Genomic DNA, 20,777 nt, shown 5'->3' with positions numbered 1-20,777 from the left:
TTGTCACATTTATTACGCGCAGAGGCGAATTCAGTAAAAGGCTACTTGGTTTCATTGTGAATTTGCAGAACAAACTTAGAAATAAAAAAACAAAACATCTGTAGCTTTTTCTGGACACGGCAACGCGGGTGATCCAATCGTCGAAGTCGGCAATTCGCTGCGTCCCTTGGGCACACCTAAAATCGAATCCCGGTTAAAGTTTCTAGGTTTGTCAGCACCGTAATTCGCTTGTTTCATCACTTCGGGATTTCCTCTGACACGCCCAAATGTAACTGAAATACTGTCCAAAGCAGCGTTAAACACAACCCACTCACTCACTCAGTCCTGGCCGCAATGCCATGACTAAGATTTCTGTTGCTTTAGTGTGACTGCACTGCTGCCTCTGAGTAGGGTATTCATGCTAAACTGACACATGGTATATCAGAGGGATAGGACTCTTTGTGTGTGTGTGTGCGTGTGTGTGCGTGTGCACGCGCACCTACACACAGTGCTTGGGTGGTCAGGCTTTGTGTCTTGGTTGATTGTGTGTTTAACATCATTCACTCAAATTCACTCACTCATAGCTCAACTGCCAAGTGTTAAATGTTGGTGTAGATGAGCCTGTTGAAACGTTTGGTGATTAAGAAAACATATTCATTTGGTCCTAATCATGGATTGGAGGCTTTCAAAGTCACATGCTGCCTGGTGTTCTTCCAAAACATACTTGCAGTCACCGTCATCTAAATGCCTATCAAAGAAGTTTGATGGCTTTTGTTTGTTTGAAAAGAAAACATACCACAGTGTTAAGGTGAAGTTTTATTCATACTCTTATTATTTCATACCTTTATTGATTCAGTATACATGTATATACTTTTCCAAACACGGTGAAACATGTCAATTATTTACAAAAACAGACTTATGATATACATAGAAGACAAAACTAAATTGAAATATAGATCAGTGTCTAAGGATTTTATTGCTTCAGTCATACCAATAAAATACCAAAATATACTTCCGACCAAGGTATTCTTTTAACTCTCATAAAACAACTTTGTACTGTTTGAGAAACTTGCTGCCGAGAGAGTGCATTCCTTGACAAAAATAAACAAATATATTAAAGTTTTCTTGAGGAAAAATACATAAATATATCACTTAACTATGGCCATGGTTCATAAATGACTACACATGTTTGCCCATGCTTCAGTTCCATTTACAACATGTGAAAAAGCTTTACTGTGACCATGACAGTTCACATATCACCATGGTATGAACGACTACAAGTGTTTGCCCATGTTTCAGTTCCATTTACAACATGTGAAAAAGCTTTACTGTGACCATGACAGTACACATATTACCATGGTATGAAAGACTACAAGTGTTTGCCCATGTTTCAGTTCCATTTACAGCATATGTGATAAAGATTCACCATGACCTAGTATGGCCATGAGGTGTCCAGTTTCTATGACCAGATCCTGACGGTGTTGTCGCTGCCGCCGGACACCATGAAGTCCCCACTGCGGTCAAACAAGACACACTGGACAGCGTCTTCATGACCAATTAGGGCTGTCGTCTGAAAAAATGTACAAACATGACTATGTTACAAGCTTCTAAAGTAAATCCATTATATCTTTCTCAGTTGTCATCACAGCAATTTTGATTTATGACATTGTTTGCTGGATATTCAGCAACAGACTGATTTAAAAGGTAAGTTCTGAGTTTGAAACATCCACAGCATATTTTTAAGAATTGACTTCAATATTTTTTGCGATTATGGTGATACAAACGTGAAAAAAAGGTGTGCAAACTGTAAGGATTTTCGCAAAGTGTGCGCAGTGGTTTTTACATATATATCTCCATAAACGCAATTGATTTCAATTCTTATAAATAAATATGGTCAACAATAATTACTTCACAGACTGCTTATTAAATGATTAACACACAGAACAAAGTCATAGTTCAGCATATTAATGCAACACAAGACCCGCCCATTCTGTTATCAGCCAATCAGGATACAGTAGTTTCTAAGTAGGAGGGGCCTAAAAAAAATTTGGTTTATGGAAACAGAAACGCCAAAAATATTGCTTGGTTAGCCAATCAAATACCATGAAGCGCTTGCAATTTATTTATGACATCATAATCAGTGTCTCTAATGGAAGCAAACTGCTATATTAAATGCAAAGAAGAAATTATGAAAATACTGGGATTATTTTCCTCTCAAAACATCCCTCTCTTTTGTTTCTACAGACTCCGCACATTTGTTACAGGAAATTATACAAAATATATAGGAAATCTGAGTATGAAATCTTTCTTACCAAATCATTAATGAATCATTAATTCAATCTACTGTTTGATGTGACATCACTTGCTTGTCACTTCACAACTGAACCTGTTTGCACATACTGTATTTGACATAATAAGCGATCAGGGCGCTCTCAAAATTAGAAATAGGGGGCTCTTATCAGAACACTACTTTGGTGAAAAAGAACAGAATTGAAAGATCGTAAATATTTTGGTTTATGCTGACAGGTTGAAATGTTTATATATGACAGATACATTTTTCCAGAATTTAATTTCCCATAATTAAGGATGCATATAACACACGTATTATACAAGAATAAATAAGTCTTGTGTTCATTGATCAATCGGAAGGGGTGCTAATTGGGATTGTTCACTAGCCAATATATTAGCGTGCTTATTTGGCGCTTATTACGTCAAATACAGTAAGTCTTTGTAACGAGTAATGATAAATTTGTTAAACGTGTCTCTAGTGGGATGAATTGAATTTTAAAAGCTGAACAATCTTGCGGTTCACAAGACCATTCAGCTCGTAAAATCCTTATAATATTACTATTTTTTGGCATTGAAAAATACTCACCTGGCCAGAGCCCACCTCATACATTTTGACAGCGCTGTCATTACTTGCCACAGCCACTACAACACCTGTGGAAATAACATCAAACTCGATGAAAACAGTCAATATTTTTTAAATATGTCAAAGAACCATTAAAATCTTCTCTACTTAACACGCATTCTCTCCATCCCGATATCCTTTACAATCAACAAGGTGGATTGATGCTAATGGTTTGTCTGGTCAAGACTATTTATTAGATTATTTACACTCTTGTGTGTTTGTCGTTTGCTACCGCGCTCACCAATTTACCAGCGATATGATTGTGGTCGTGGTCAGTAAATAATCAACACTGGACCAGACATCATGAGCATCAATCTACTTCATCGGTATACAATGACATGCATCAACCAAGTCGGCCAGTCTGATCACCCGATCCCGTTAGTCGCCTCTTACGACAAGCATGGATTTCTGAAGATCAATTCTAAAGCGGACCTTCACAGGGGTCTAATATTTACAAGTCACTTTGCATGAAAAGCTATTTATCATCCCAAACTGGCTTCAATACGAGACGACTGTCTCCATGGTCTAGTAGTAGAGGGTCCGACCAGAGAGCGGAAGGTACGGGGTTCGATCCCCGGCCGCGTCATACCAAAAGATGTTAAAAGATGGTACTTGTTGTTACCCTGTCTGGTGCTTGGCATTAAGGGGCTAAAACAAGTACTGGTTGGCTCGGAGTCAGTATAATGTGTCTGAGCGGGGTAATCATGTTAAACTGCGGCATGGTATCTCAGTGAGCTAGCACTATAAATCGGCATCACGCCGGACTAGTACAAGCAGCCACACAAACACACATACGTACATGCACATCACTACATAAGTGCTATAATCTTGGACACGACATTAAATCCCATTTCACCTCACTTCAACACGAGATATCACTTGGGCCAGACCACTGTGATGTCATTAAGTCTTAATAATCAACAAACAGATACAAAGTTCACTAGCTTTGTAATAAACAAATGTCATGATCCTGCAAATATTTGAAACAAAGCAACTTACATAAGACAAGGTTAATGTAATATTTTGGTGTATATATCTATAATTATACATGTGGTTTACCTGATGGGTCAAAGGCAACGTTGTTTGCAGGGTGAGGGCCGATATCGAGGCTGGTCATTGGCGCCACATTCCTGATGTCCCACAGCTTGACGACACCATAAGAGTCACACGATGCCACTGTGTCGCCCTTCATGGTGCAAATGATTCAAGTTAGTGAAACACGTGAAACACCTACTTCCCTAGTACACTACTAACAGAGGGAAACAAAAGCAGTAATTCCTCAAAAGCATAGCTGGTATATAACACAATTTCCCAGCAGGAGAACACACTGAATGTAAATGTTCCAATCACACCTAATTTTAAACAGTGTAGTAGGAGGCTTCTTTTTTCATAATAACAAGGGCAAAAGTGAGCGTGGCTCACTAATACCCCTGACCCGCCAAGTGTGTCAGCAGTTTCAAATTAAATAATGGATTGGGTTAGGGTTTGAAAAATTCATAAAAAATGGAAAATTCATAAAAACATTATTTTTTTCTTTTGATGCACCCCTCCATATGACACAGATTATATGTACTAAGTTTGAGATGAATCCACTTAATAGTTTAAGAGAAATCGTGCGGACAAAGTTTTCAGACGGACAGACGGAACCTTGGTTTAACTATACCATTAGTTTCAAACAACAAACCTACAACCTTTATCGGATAACTGCTGTACCATCACCCCTGTAACTAAATCATCCCCGGGTCAGCACCCTGCACCATGCCCGGGGCACTAGTTCCCACACTGAGGGGCCAAAAGCATCATCCAAAAGCATCATCCCTCTAGTTCCCACTTCTCTAGTCGGTCATTCACACACCAGTTCTCTTCAAGTACACACGTGTTGCTATGGAATTGCTTTCGCTTTGCTTGTTTTGCTTTGTTCACAATTGCTTTCGTATTTGCGATTTTACACTTTAAATACCATCAGTTTCATTGCTCATTGTATCGGCTCATTTTGCTCCAATCCCAAAGTTCACACCAGGGACATTAACCACTTAAGGATTACCGTCCTCGTCAACTCAACTTTCCACGATGCCTACCAAGAGAAGAGCAGCCATCAACCCAAACACAAACTGGTGAGATGAGCTAAGTAGGCAAGGACAACCAGGAGACAAACCCAGGGAGAACTTATAGTCCAGGAGGCCACAGCCGATTAAGTTACTATTGATTTCAAGCGTCAGGGTCCTGTCCCACAAACTGATCTCAACTGCCTTAACACCCATACTTTAACACAGGCTTATGATAGTCATCGCACTAAAATTGTTTTGTGGTTCAGGGCCCAGATAATAACAGAAGAGAGCATTTTCCATATGAATGATCGAGCGCGAGCTGCATTGTCAGCTGCTTTTCTACTCGCAGATCATGTGTGTAGTCTTATACAATGAAGCATCTGAATTGTCCCTTTCCCTATGTAGGATGGAATACAGTGTCATATACTTACTCTCATGTTGAAGGTGGCACTATTGACTGAATGCATGTGTCCATAGAATGTCTGTGCACAGAGACCCTGGAAGATAAAGCAAAAGGAGTTAGTTTAGCCCAAGATGAAGTCTCTCATACAGTGAGTGAGTGAGTATGGTTATTTTAGCAGTATTTCAGCAATATCAAAGGGGATACAAGAATGGGCTTCACACATTGTACCCATGTTGGGAATCGAACCCAGGTCTTCGGCATGACAAGTGAACACAAGTGAAAGACAAACACGTTTTTATTGCACTGGTGATGTGCGTCATTCCAATTTGCTTTATAGACGGGTTTTTTAATTAGCATAGATTTTTTAGACTTGTACAAGGGGGTCGCCTTGTAGGCAGGGTCGCTTTATAGACAGAGATGTACGGCGGCACCTCTGAAACTCACCGTCCTGGCATCCCAGAGAGACAGTGTTTTATCAGCAGATGCTGTGAGCACTGTGTTGGAGAAGGGGAGGAACTCAATGCTGTTGACAGAGTCAGCGTGACCTCGTAACGTGAAGCGACATCGTAAGCTGGAATGTATGGAAGAGCTATTGGTTTAAAAGGTATCAAAGGTTTCAAAATATTACAAAACTACAAAAATATTTACAAGCATGAATGATGCAAGACAACTCCACTAGAATAAAATAAAGTTGACAAGAAAATTCACAGCTTTATGGCGACAGCTTGATAACAGTGTAAGAATCTCTGTCTGAACTTTGCAATATGCAATAAACCAGAAGTTGTACGTCTTCATATTTACTAATCAACTTTTAGAATGGCAATAAAACATAATTCAGTGGGTCACAAATATACTGAATACATGATATAAATAATTTATTATGAGATGTTTGATGAAGACATGAAACATATGGATAACAACTTCTCTATTGTTTATAAGGCTAAAAAAATAAGTCTTGGTACTCAGGCACTGGCCGCAACATAATACAATCTGCCACACTTTTCGTTTCTATAATAAAAAAACAACAAAAAACATAATACTTAAAAACAATGTGATCCAGTATAGCACGCAGTTACTTCCCTTTACATGCATACCGCTTTACTGTGCATCTTACGTAATGGTCATGGCGGAAATAGGAGTTTGTATGCTTGTATATGTAGGGATGCCTTTTCCAAAGTTGATGTTAAACAACTGTTTATTTGTTTACATACTAGTTTGAACAACACTGTCTGCCCACACTATATTTTCAAAAGTCATTGCCTGAGTACCAATTCTTTTATTTTTTGAAGCCTAATGACTCCTCCCCCATCACCTACCTGTTGAGGTCCCAGATCTTGGAGGTGTTGTCCATGGAGCAGGAGGCCAGGAAATCTCCACAAGAGTGCCACGAACAGCTCCATACTGGACAAATAATCACACTCTAGCTCAACCCCTCAATATTACTTGTAGGATCTATTTTATGAAATTTTAATGTCATTTGTCTAAATTGAAATGAAAAAAAAATTATCGAAAAAATGATTATCGAAAAAGTAAAGGTGAAACTAGGAAAATGATACATGAAAGGGTTACCTCCCTTCCCATATGTATTACTTTCAACTTTTACTGTTACTTAATTTGAGTATAACGCACTTATTGTTTTACAGTAAATACAGCTGTAAACGGGGTATCTATGTTAGACACCGAAACGATTTAGTTTTAATAACTTCAAAACAAAATTAAATAAACAATATATATATAATTGAACACAAACAAATGTTTGGCCTTCCAGGAAGGATAGAAATCTAAAGACAGCATTCCTAACAATGAAAAATTATTTTTGTCTTCCCATACATATATTGGCAAAAACCATGATTGATGCTATGTCTCCTCGACTGACCTGCCATGGTGTGGTCTGTGAATGTGTGCACACACTCCGCCTTACTGAAGTCCCAGATCTTCACTGTACTGTCACCACTTGTTGTCGCCAGCTTGGCGCCACTGCAATAACAAAACAACAGTGGACACTATTAAATCTGGAAAACCAAAATTACATTGAAGTTTTAAGATAATTTACAATGTTGTTCCTAAGTTTCCTACTTTACATATTTTAATCAATAAGCACCTGTCTTCATTTCTATGATTACTAACTTTCTCATAACCTTTAAGTTTCAAGCCAATGTTTGCAAACTAATAATAACATCTTTCCAGTTATACAGCTATCAAATAATAGCACCTTACCAGTTATACTGTTATTAAATAATAACATCTTACCAGTAATACAGATATCAAATAATAGCATCTTACCAGTAATACAGCTATCAAATAATAGCATCTTACCAGTAATACAGATATCAAATAATAACATCTTACCAGTAATACAGATATCAAATAATAACATCTCACCAGTAATACAGATATCAAATGGTAACATCTTACCAGTAATACAGATATCAAATAATAACATCTTACCAGTAATACGGGGTATCAATTACCAACATCTTACCAGTACTACAGATATCAAATAGTAACATCTTACCAGTAATACAGATATCAATTCAACAACATCTCACCAGTAATACAGATATCAAATAATAACATCTTACCAGTAATACAGATATCAAATAATAGCATCTTACCAGTAATACAGCTATCAAATAATAGCATCTTACCAGTAATACAGATATCAAATGATAACATCTTACCAGTAATACAGATATCAAATAATAACATCTTACCAGTAATACAGATATCAAATAATAACATCTCACCAGTAATACAGATATCAAATGGAAACATCTTACCAGTAATACAGATATCAAATAATAACATCTTACCAGTAATACAGATATCAAATAATAGCATCTTACCAGTAATACAGATATCAAATAGTAACATCTTACCAGTAATACAGATATCAAATAGTAACATCTTACCAGTAATACAGATATCAAATAATAACATCTTACCAGTAATATAGATATCAAATCGTAACACCTTACCAGTAATACAGATATCAAATAGTAACATCTTACCAGTAATACAGATATCAAATAATAACATCTTACCAGATATCAAAAAATAAAATCTTACAAGTAATACAGATATCAAATAATAACATCTTACCAGTTATACAGATATCAAAGAATAATATTATACGTACGATGGATGGAAATCGCAGCTTGAGACCCAATCTGTGTGACCTTCACCTGTCATGATGATATCGCCACTTGGCACTGACCACATCTTCCATGTATGGTCATCACTGCTTGTTGCCAGAATCTGTTTACGCGGATGCAGTGATAAACTGAAAATGTAACAATTTTCCTTAAAGCTTATAAATCATGAAAAATAAAATGTTGTAAAAAGAGAAAACAAAATAATAATATATACATACTAAAAGAGCTCTTGATAAGATTTTGGTTAATTGAGTATTTTACCCATAGGTTTCATTGTTATTTGGTATCCACAATTTTTAGGGAGAATGTTTTTACCCACATGTTTCTTTACATTTGGTATTTAAACTTTCGTAACAATCCCTGTGAATCATTTAAAACAAAATGAATAGTAGCATACACATGTTTTACCTAATGTAACTGTCGGTAAATGAATTTCGTGATTTGCTGATACCCAATCTTTTTATCTAACAGATGTACTTCACGCATAAGTGTTATTTCAATTGCATATTTGATACGCTAGGAATGTGATTTTTCTGCATATTTCAGTTTATTTGGTGCATATTTTACGCAAATACGCAACCTATCTACAGCTCTGCATTATATGTTAAAGAAACAAATACTGGTAATATCTCACATCATATGTACTGTATTCTGAACAGTTACTATTCAGGCAATATTTTTTGTTTTTTACCCAGAACTCTACTGATACTTACCCACTGACAGGGTGGGAGTGAGCTTGGAAAGTGTTTGACAGTCGGAATCCTCCTGTGCGTGTCAGGTGACCAGGAGGGGCTTTTACCTGGGACAGGTATGGGTTGACGCCCGTGTCCACGGGGAATTCAGTATCCTGAAAACAGGCCATAGAGTGAGTGAGTGAGTGAGTGGGTGATTGAGTGGGTGGGTATTTGAGTGAGTGAGTGATTGGGTGGGTGGGTGTTCGAGTGAGTGAGTGAGTGAGTGAGTCTCATCCTTGTACACGTACTGTTTCAGCAAACCTGTTAATCCTACAAAAATAGCAACATTGCATACATTGTAAAATGTGTGAAACAACACGTGATCTTGACATTGTGAATAATTAAAATAGCAATTAACAATCGGTAACTAGTGTTTTATTACTAACATCCTGTTTGGGTAATAAAACACCAGCTATGCCACACAATAAACGCCTGTCAGGGATTAATTCCCTGAGTAAACAACAGAAGTTGTTACCAAGGTTACATAAGTTTTGGACACGGTAATCAAATAGATGAGCAGACAGAAAAAAAAAGAAGTAATGTATTAAAAAATCTGAGACAGACGCAGGAAGACTTTGCATCAGCCTGATCATGATCGTTGAAATTGCACAGCACGTCAACCCCAGGACAATGTTTAACTCCTTGCTTTGTGCAAATGGCCCAAGGTGACTTGTACGAGAATTCTCTTTACGTTTGCATGTCTCTTGTAGTCTGCTCCCAGATCACGGACGTCCTTGCCGCTGTAGATCTCTCTTTCCTTTGAGAGTCGTTGTTGGGTCGGTCCACGTCCGTACTTGTCCTCAGGAACACTTCGGCGCAGGGAAGCAGAAGAGTCTAAGGAATTATAAGCATACATTCCTCAAAACGATTGAACCTGCTTCCAAAATTTACAATATAGATCAGTTGATCAGAACAAGAAACCATAGGGTTACTAACAATCAGTTAGCCATGCTCCCATAAGAGGGTTCTGGTCGGGGTATACTGTTTAGTGTAAAACAACTGAAAGACACCATCGTCAATGTAAGATGGATAAAAAAAGTATCGTTTAAGATTTATGTAAAATCTAAAAGCACCTGCTCAGGTCATTTATAATAGGGGTGGGTGGGTTGGTTTGTGGTGTGGGTGTGGGTGTGGCGAGGGGGGTGGGGGTGTTTGGGAGTATTGTCATCACACAGTGAAAGAAGGGTGGGGGGAGGTTGGTACGGGGATGGGGAGTGTGTTGTTCGCCAAAAGACATCATAATTAAATGGTAGGGGGCCATGAAATAATGACAGTTACATATATTATATATTATTGTTCTTTATATATTTGTACATTATGCAGGACTGGACATTTATGGTAGGGAGGGGCATGGGGATGTCATTTACAAAGATATGTTTGTTTGTTTGTTTCTTTGTTGTTTAACGCTGCACTCAGCAATATTCCAGCTATATGATGGCAGCCTGTAATTAATCGAGTCTGGAACAGACAATCCAGTGATTGACATCATTTGCATTGATCCAGACACTTGGAACACCATAACATGCATCAACCAAGTCAGCGAACCTGACACCCGATCCCGTTAGTCGCCTCGTACAACACGCATAGTCGCCTTTTACGCCAAGAATGGGTTGCTGAAGACCTATTCTACCCCATCTCTTCACGGGTTGAAAAAAGTTGAACAGGATACAGTTCTAAGACAAAACCCAAATACATATTCAGGCATGCAGATGTGAAAGTTGTTGGCACAGACTGTTATGGTACAACCTACTTTCATCTTTTCTCAACACTGATATATCCAAGATTTAGTGCACATTTCAGTGATTCCAACATGACAAGAACCCAATCTTTTTTAAGTTGCGATGATGTACCTTGGAGGTTACTGTTGGATGTTCCCTTGAAGGACTCCATGCTCTTGAGAGTGCTCTGAAGCCCCGTGACCTGACCCACTGCCCGGTCGCGCTCCAGCTTGGCCAGCATCTTTTCCTTCATCGCCACCTCATACTTGGACTTGAGCTGCTGTAGAGTTGGCTCGTACTGGACATAGTGACGCTTCAGTCTGAGGAAGACACGACAAACCAACATGTAGAAGTCAATAGGAAACATTCAGTACCAGGGTCAAACCAATGAAGATGGCTAGATACGAATATTTGAAACATCTGAAATAAGATGTGAACAATTTTGCATGCATGCATTAGGGAATGGTTATTCATTATAGGGGTGGGGAGCCGGTGGGAATGGTCTTTGGACTGTATCATATTTTGAACCCCCACCCAGTTTTATGTCACATTTTTTCACACACACTCCCTCCCCTCAAATACATGTAACATTTTTTTAAGACACACCCCACCCACCCCCTTTAGTAGTTGACCTGCCCCTAAAAAAAATATTCAAATCTATAATTCTTTTATTTAAAAAAGTATAACTGTACGACTGTGACTTGCTTGATGACATTTTGGATTATGCACCTTAATGTTATTATGTGTATTAGTAATGCACACCAGTAGTGCACACTTGTAATGTGTACCTGTACCAGGGTTCTACATGATGCACGATGTCTTCAGATCTTTGTTTAGCAGTAGCCAGATCTAAGATCTGATTTGAATTAAATTGGATTGCATGTCATCATACCCCAGGAGCATAGATCATTGAACCATACTTTCAGACTGTTTTTTCTGCTTCTTTACTAGTTATAAGCTCACACACAGATCAGTTTTCATATTTTGGGGAATCTCCTGAAGATGATTGTATTTTGTTATATTCCCACAAACATATCCGAATAATTTGACACTCCCCTTTACTGGGCTACAATGGCAATAAGAACTATGAATATGTGAAGGAAACTGTTAATTTACACTTCAATTTTAATTTTTACATTTAAATTAGTCTTAACATACAAAATTAAATTATTCACCTCTTGATATCATCAATAAGTTTGTTTTTCTCCTGAACAACTCTCTTGTGATGCATGCGGTGGTAGTCCCGCTCCTTCCTCAGCTTTACATACGTCTCTTTGGCTTTCCTGGTAACAATTTCAATGACAATGATAATAAATTAATGATATTCCACTACTTGATAAGAATAATGACAGAATTCAATAAGCTGAAATTTGGAGTGAGTGAGTTGGGCTTAATGCTGCTTTTATCAGTATTCCAGTCATATCACCGCGAGTCAGCTTAATGTGGGAGGAAAGCCCGAAGTGATGCAGGTCTCAGACGTTTACAACTTCAGTGAAACCCACGAGCACGGGTAAGGTGCTGACAAATCTAGAAACATAATCGGGGTGAACCGGGATTCGAACCCACAATCATAGGTTTCTGGCGTGCGCAAGGGACGCAACTCTGCACAGAGAATCACGGCGCCTTAGACGACTGGGCCACCCTTGCCCCCTGAAATTTGGATAAAGATTATATATGATGCAGAAGTGCACCACAATCCTAATCTGAACAAAATGATATACAATAAGTTCATTCTGTCTGTTCAGCAGGATCAAATCTCTAACACAAATGATTGAATAAAATAGAACAGATCTTATTTTATGGGAATAATAGCAATCAGACAATGTTAAAACTCACATGGCAGCATTCTTGAATTTTTCAACCTCCTTTTTGAGAAATTTGACCTCATTATCGAGGTCCTGATTCCGGGAGAAGATGTCAGGAACAACACCCACATCCTCCACATGCAGCAGTCCACGCTGTTGGAGTTCGTACCTGCCACATCACACAGAAAATACGTAATTAAACAAACCTTGGCATCGGAACAAACTTACACACGATTAGGTCAAAATTTCATCCTTTGGAAAGTGGGAACCCTGGACTACCAATATGTATTTTGCAACACAGTTATATCAGACTGTGTCACTAATCTGAAGACCAAGTCTTATAAGTGAGTGAGTGAGTTGGATTTCACACCGCTTTTAACAGTATTCCAGTTATATCACCGCGTGTCAGCTTAAAGTGGGAGGAAAGCCCGAAGTGATGCAGGTCTAAGATGTTTACCATTTTTGTGAAACCCACGAGCACGGCTATGGTGCTGACAAACCTAGAAACATAATCGGGGCGAACCGGGATTCAAACCCACAATCATAGGTTTCTGGCCTGTCCAAGGGATGCAACTCTGCAGCGCCTTAGACGACTGGGCCACCCGTGCCCCCCCCCAAGTTTTGTTCAGTCCAGTAAGCTCAGCTAATAATAGTCCATACAATAACACTAAAATTAACACTAAACAATAAACGACTGAAAACTATTATAAGAGTTTTTTTATAAGTTTTTTAATGTAGACTGTTATAAATAGAAAAAAACATTACTGCAGTCAGAAAGGACATCAATATATTATTTTAAAAAAGAACATATATTTTAAAACATGTGGAAACATTTATAGGAGCAGAGCAATTAACACAGAATCTAGGATACATATCACATCCCAGTCCATCTGTGCAAAGCTTACCATTCTGTTTGAAAGCAATCCAATGATCTGTTCATTCCCATCCTCACAAGGAAATTCCTGACAAAGTCATCCACAACCTCTGGCCTCTGTATCACGGAGGCCTTCACAGTGCTGTCTCTCCGGGTCTGGAAACATGGTTATATCAACAAGAATGAACAATATTAACGTTGTCTTATGTATTGACTTTCCAAAGCATCAAATGTTAAGAGGCTGGTGTGATTAATAGAAATGATACAAATACATATAGAATTCTGGATTATAGTAACATCATATGATACATGTATATACAAATAGATAGCTAGGTTTGTAATGGAAGGGTCTTCATTTTTTACAGTAAATGTCTTTTTATGTCACTGTACCAGGGTTTCATTATCTTCCGATGCCTCTTTAATGGTTCTCACAGCACGATCCAGATCCTCTTCAATCTCTGGAAACACAATTTTAATAAATATGAGCATTCATGTCTATTTCATTACTATGACTCAAAATGGTGTTTTTTTATCATCTGTTGGTATTGTCTTATCTACATCTCCTATGAAAATCAGCTTGGCTCAAAGACTTCCTCATGTTCAACTATTAAAAAGCACTTCCTGAAAACCTCTAAAATCAGCCTCAGTCTTTGCATTTTGTGTTGTCATAAGTCCCCAAAATGCAATTTTGAAATGAACAGCATCTAGTTGTCATTCATATGAATACATCTGACAAATTTCATAACAATTTCTGCAAGTTTGGCTCAATTCTTAAATAATGTAGACCCTGTGGCCAAAAAGGGCCATTATCCTACTTTGTTCCTTCAATAATTTATTGATGGACACCATATCTCAAACCATAACCCTTCAATTAATGAATTTATTGCTACATATGAACTAGACTGACCCACTAGATGTTAAAAACTGAATTATCTGCATTCTCATTGCCCATCTTAATAAATATAAATGTGTAGGTGAATTAATAAATATGGTATCAATATTCATAAATTTGTATTGATACATCATCAACATTAAAATTTACCAACACATCAACATCATGATATAGTACAATGACATCACTTGTCTTACCTGAGGTGATGAAATCTTCATCAATGGGCACTTCCTCATACTGGAACTCATCGTCAGAGTCCACCAACAGCTGCACCTCTAAGGTCAAGGGTTAAGGAAATATTTATCATAATATCATGTTAATAAAAGTTGTCAGGTCTCATGTAATCCACTGAAAAGTTATTGCAGTCTGTAAGAATAGCCTCCAAACATTAAAAAGCTGGATCTCTCTACTGCAGTTTTTAAAACAACATTCAAGACATTTTGATGATATAAAGCCTAGACTTCTTCATACTTTCATAATGGTAGGAGTTATAGAAGTTTAGTTTTGTCATAATATTTACATATCACACAACTCGATCATGCAAATCAAATGCTATGAGATAGGCCTAGATTAGTAATAAACATTTGTATAATCTCTCAAAACAGAAATACATTATGAATACTGTAGTTTCAGTATCACTTTGAAGCATACCTTCATGTAAACAAAATATAGCACCCCAACTACTTGAATGGATAATACAAAGATAATCACTACATATTACCTATCTTAAGGTATCCAAAGCAATAGTAATTATCCTAATATATCCCATATACGTTTGTGGAATTAGGACTACACATGCCCTAGTTTGTGCATAGGATTCTATATATCTGGAGATACCGTATTTACTAATTCGAGAGATAGTTTGGGTAATAGGCATCCCCATATCCATATTAATTAATATAAAGCCCAACAATATTGCGATTCTTTTCTAAAATCTAAATAACAGCCCTGTTAGTCAAGTTGTCTCTACTCGAAACTTGAGGCGATTTTGTTACATCGTCTGTCAATAAACACAGAGACTTTAACAAATATAACAATACATATACATGTATTTCTGTTGCAAATTACCACAACATGTTTTTGAATATCAGACGCTCACATACCGAGAAGTGTCACTCTGAAAAAAAAATATAATGCATAAAAACAATCAAGGATACTCTCCAAGTAGTACTTGTCTGTTTCATTCGCCGCCATCTTCGTTTACAATGAGCGTTGCTACTGACGACAGCAGTATATATGTTACACCCGCATAGGAGAGTCTGTAAGGGGAGATAAGCATATGCCTTAAATGCACATTTGATACGCGATTTAGTATTTTGTGCATTGTAAGTTTTCAACAAAAAGAATTCACCCATAAACTTGCTAACTGTTTGTAGCACTTATAGTTTTTTATGTTCCTGAAATTTAAAAAAATCATAAAATTGCTAATGGTTTCTTCGTTTGTTTATAGTTATACTTTATGTTCCTGAAATATATTATGTAGAAATTAACCATTAATGGATTTGAATAATACACACGAAAACATTCGTGGAAATACTGTCGCAAATACAATAATTGACATGATCAAAAAGTACTTAGGCTATCCGGAATTACCTTTTTTATGAAACAAATTTACAATTAATTTTAGACTAATAAGCAATTATACAATAATCTCCCCCTCGGCAGAGTAATAAAATAAGAATTCAATCAATTATTTTAAGATATCTACAAATTAAATTAATTATATCAATAAATACTTGAAAGTTAATTATGTTAAAAATTACATTTTGATATATTACAAATTTGAATTCTTTACATCAGCTGTACGTATAACAATAATTGTCTTTCCTTGATCGGTCGACTTTCCTCTTTATGTCATTCATATTTTTTTGATCATCTTGATAACAAATGAATGAATGAATAGGATCATCCAAAATAAAATGGTGCTTTAATAATGGATTTTTTTTCCAAAAATCTTGTGATCAACAATGTTGCAATCTTATTAAAATAAGATTTTTTACTCCGATACGACACCTCTTTGCGTGAAGATTTGAGGACACTATCTGTCGCGTCCTACAGATGAACCCTGAGCGACCTTTGACCGCTTCAGGATGAGTGTGATTTTTGAGCCAATCAGATGTCAGCTCTATTAAAACAATTCGGGCTCATTTCTTTACCACTTCTACTATAATTAAATAAGTGGAGTAAGTTTTAATTGGCTAGCGCTTTCGATGTACCACGTATGAGTCTCATCAGACCATAACTGATATTATTATTATACACATATATGTATGTGTAGATAGATGACATGGCGCTCAGAAGCGACAGTTGTATAAATATCCACGACAATAATTATAAAAAAGGGGCCTAATTTATCTACAAAACATAAAAACAAAACTGGTTGAGCTCAAGCGACATCTCCTTGGAGATATAACAATAATGAAATAGCATCACAATGCTTTGCAGACCATTGTGACGTCATCAGTTACCATGAGGTCACAATTAAATGACATCACTACTATCTCTGTCATTTAGGAGATAAACATACTGTGTTTTCAATGTAGAGCTAGGTTACCTGTAGATTTAACCCCGCTAAATTGAATTTGGAATCGAACGCGCAGCGTGAGGTTTCAAATGTTACATTTAGCGCGGTTATTTCTACAGGTAACCTAGCTCTGCATTGAAAACACAGTATTTTTATCTCCATTCTACCATGACTAAATAAAACGCGAAATCTTTGGTGTTAGCAAATAAACTGAGTGAAGCGGCGTGGGTTGAGTCCAGTGTTCTGAGTGGGTTATCGATCTGAATTACGGAATCACCGAACAAAATATGGTGCTGTATATACTCGAGCAGTTTTTTTACACCGTAATACTTCACTCGAACATATGACAGGCATTGAAAGTATATAAGCACGGCAACTTGGTAAACTTGCATGAGGTGGGCATCCCTAAAGAAAACAAAGCAAGCTCTACATCGCGCGTCACCATTATGACGTCATATCGCTCATTGTGACGCAAAAAATATGACATCACAGTCGTATATAGAAAAGCGCCAAAATTCCAAGCTCTCTGTTGTCCCAAAACGAACATACATTCCCTTTGTTGATTTCTGTCGTGTTTTTCTGAACGTAATGTATTGCCACACATCCTTTGAATATTGTAGTAACCGCATCTGTACAATTTGTAACCTGTAATTGTAGATATAATTTTGTAAATATGCCTACCGACAATGACTGAAAATAGTACTATTCTATATATGAATATTAGCCTCCGCGGTGATGCGGCCGTCAAACCAGCTGTTTCAATCAGAGGGGGTTTATTGTGATTTAATAGGCCCTGATTGACCAATCAGAATCGAGTAAATTCCAAATTCATGGTAGAGTGAAGGTTAGCTGTACTTTCTATGTTCAAAAACACTGGTTATCACTGTTATCAAACAGAAAAAGGCGGACGAATTGTTTTGGATGATACATAGAATCTCACCCTCGTGTCATCCAAGATCACATATATCAAGACATCATGAACGTAAGAATATCCTTGGCAAACCGACCGCCTCCGTGGCCTAGTGGTAGAGCGAAAGGTCCAGTGTTCGATCCCCGGACGCGTTATACCAAAAGACGTTAAAAGAAGCTACTTGTTTCCCTGTCTGCCACGTGGCATATTAGTGGAATAATCTTTGACGCGACGTTTTTCCGAGATACAGAAGTCAGATATGCTGGTCCGAATGCTTCACTCACTCATAATTAGAAGCCTCGACGCTTATTGGCCGATTAGACACTTCATCTAACCCTATACCTTTTCAATGTTAAAACACTGGAGTTAAGATTCTCTTAGCACTCAGATCGCTTTGTGAACGTGGGCCCTGATTTTAATAGGACTGACAGAGATTGCACACTTATGTTCCTATTTAACCATTTTATATTAAAACAGTCGTTTAAGTAGTATTGATAATTGCGCAAAGGGGGTGGGAGAGTGGGTTGGGGTGGGGTGGGGTGAGGGGGTGGGGGTGGGTGGTTCGTGCAATGTGCAGTGTGCAGTGACACATCCTCACGAAACCATCCCCTCAGGGGCATGAGCAGACTAACATCTAGTCTCTGAAATGAACATATTTCACAGAAAAAAAAAGTAGTTAAATTATAGTTATAACACATAATAAAAGGAGCCCAGAGACTCTCTTCATATTCAGATACTGCAGTAATCCAGACTTGCCAAACATTATAGACTTGCATTGGCTGTATTGGATATATTTGTTTCAGTGTCTGTATGACAGACTAGGGCATGAGACGCGCTGGATATATTGCTGGATGTGGGAGCCCGTACGTAGTATGTCCTTCGTCCAGCTAACCACTAACACATGTTGCATTCTTCGGCTGATTAAGTGTGTAACCGCCGATCGACATTGAGATGCTCAGCATACCATGGTGTTGTTATCGCCTCGTGTACACGACCCACCTCCACCATTCACGCACAGGCTCGGACGTCGCCACGCTCCAAAATATTTCTCGTTGCAATCAAAACTGATTTATAGGGATCAGATATCATATTCAAGCGTAAATACATTCTCCGTTCCAGTCGGTATTCTAGCAAATGCGTCGTTAGAAATTGCAATCCTCTCGCGTGTTGTTTTCATTCTTCGAAAACAGCATTATTTCTTTTGTCTTAAACGTTATAGTGTCTCAGTAATGATTTTTATGTATTCTATAATCTGAATGTAATTAATAAGTGTGTTTGAGAGAGAGAGAGAGAGAGAGAGAGAGAGAGAGAAAAGAGAGAGAGAAAAGAGAGAGAGAGAGAGAGAGAGGGGGGGGGGGGGGGGGGGTTGTTATAACAGTCTGTACCCATGTGGGGAATCGAACCCGGGTTTTCGGCGTGACGAGAAAACGCTTTAACCACTAGGCTAACCCACCGCCCAAGTCTAATTAATGAAGGTATGACGCTATTTCATCATCAGTATCAAAGGATTTAAAAAACCTTAATACACGTCACATATCTTTTTTAACAATGTACGTTTTACGTTTTCGAGAAACTAATTTATTTAATATGTACATGTATTTGATTTGTGTAGGTTTAGAGCATCTATCAGAATTCCGTTGTCACTCCAAATCATATCGTTGTTTAAGTAAACACGGATGGTCTAGTCGTCTAAGGCGCCGCAATTTGCTTTGACTAACATCTAGTCTCTGAAATGAACCTATCTTACAGAAAAAAACGGTTGTTAAATTATCTTAAAATAATTTTAATAAAAAGGAGCCCAGGGACCCTCTTCATTTTTAGATACATGATCATGCTGATACTGCAGTAATCTAGACTTGCAAAACATTAAAGACTTGCATGGGCTGTATCTGATTTATTTGTATCAGGGTCTGTATGACAGACTATCAATACTATTGTTTGTTGGGCTTGATAAAACTTGAAATATAGAAATGTTGCTAAATTATCTTAATAAATATATAATAAAAATGAGCCCAGAGACTCTTTCCCTGATACTGAAGTAATCTAGACTTGCCGAACATTATAGACTTGCATTGGCTGTATTGGATATATTTGTATCAGGGTCTGTATGACAGACTACAATTTGCTGTACAGAGTTGCGTCCCTTAGGCACGCAAGAAACCTATGATTGGTTAGCCCCGATTATGTTTCTAAGTTTGACAGCACCATACCCGTGCTTGTGGTTTTCACCATTTGGTAAACGTCTGAGACCTGCCACATTAGGCTAACACTTATATAACATTTTGTATGTATGTTACCGTGTTACAATTGATCGATGCTCATGATCTCAATCACTGTATTGTCTTGTCCAGACTCGATTATTTACAGATCGCCGCTCATGATCTCAATCATTAGATTGCCTGGCCCAGACTCGATTATTTACAGACCGCTGCTATATAGCTGGAATATTGCTGAGTGCGGCGTTAAGCAATAAAGAAACAGCTTCAGAGACATATTGTCAACGTGTTTTACAAAGCCAGCCTTGGACATGAAGCTTTGTATGTGGAACACCATAGCGGCTACTGCTATAAGGGAGTATTTGCTTCGATAAATATCTGACCGCCCCCGTTGTCTAGTGGTAGAGCGTCAGCCCTGGCAGCGATAGGTCCGGGGTTCGGTCCCCGGCTGCGTCATACCAAAAGACGTTAAAAGATGGTACTTAAAATTTTTTGTTACCCTGTCTGGCGTTCGGCATTAAGGGGCTAAAACAAGGACTGGTCGGCTCGGAGTCAGTATACTGTGTCTGAGTGGGGTATTCGTGTTAAACTGCGGCATGGTATCTCAG

At 37.8% G+C, this 20,777-nt stretch overlaps 1 protein-coding gene across 1 annotated transcript; it reads right to left on the bottom strand.

Moving 5' to 3' along the window:
* Positions 1-813: 813 nt before the first annotated feature.
* On the bottom strand, positions 814-15,757 carry LOC139463445 (sperm-associated antigen 16 protein-like). Its single transcript, XM_071244712.1, has 17 exons — positions 15,677-15,757; positions 14,717-14,794; positions 14,018-14,085; positions 13,659-13,783; positions 12,785-12,922; positions 12,124-12,231; positions 11,081-11,268; positions 9,922-10,064; positions 9,210-9,343; positions 8,481-8,624; positions 7,218-7,318; positions 6,658-6,742; positions 5,786-5,912; positions 5,370-5,435; positions 3,950-4,076; positions 2,855-2,919; positions 814-1,549 (listed from the first exon to the last, which is right to left on the bottom strand). The coding sequence occupies exons 1-17, from the start codon at positions 15,711-15,713 to the stop codon at positions 1,439-1,441; spliced, it is 1,845 nt and encodes a 614-aa protein (XP_071100813.1). The 5' UTR covers positions 15,714-15,757; the 3' UTR covers positions 814-1,438.
* Between the last annotated feature and the right edge of the window lie 5,020 nt (positions 15,758-20,777).

The sequence above is a fragment of the Haliotis cracherodii genome, unplaced genomic scaffold, assembly GCF_022045235.1.
Source record: "Haliotis cracherodii isolate W230 unplaced genomic scaffold, xgHalCrac1.p SCAF_16, whole genome shotgun sequence".
Lineage (NCBI taxonomy): Eukaryota > Metazoa > Mollusca > Gastropoda > Lepetellida > Haliotidae > Haliotis > Haliotis cracherodii.
The sequence above is the reverse complement of the archived record's forward strand: the minus strand, read 5'-3'. Positions and strand labels throughout refer to the sequence as shown.

Bases quoted from the DNA above. Each gene is read 5' to 3' on its own strand.
- LOC139463445 (XM_071244712.1), bottom strand. From the start codon at position 15,713: ATGGCGGCGAATGAAACAGACAAGTACTACTTGGAGA. The intron at 10,065-11,080 runs GTACATCATCGC...ATAATTCCTTAG, and splicing joins ATCCAACAGTAACCTCCAAG to ACTCTTCTGCTTCCCTGCGC. The intron at 4,077-5,369 runs GTAAGTATATGA...TGCACCATGAAG, and splicing joins GTGCCACCTTCAACATGAGA to GGCGACACAGTGGCATCGTG.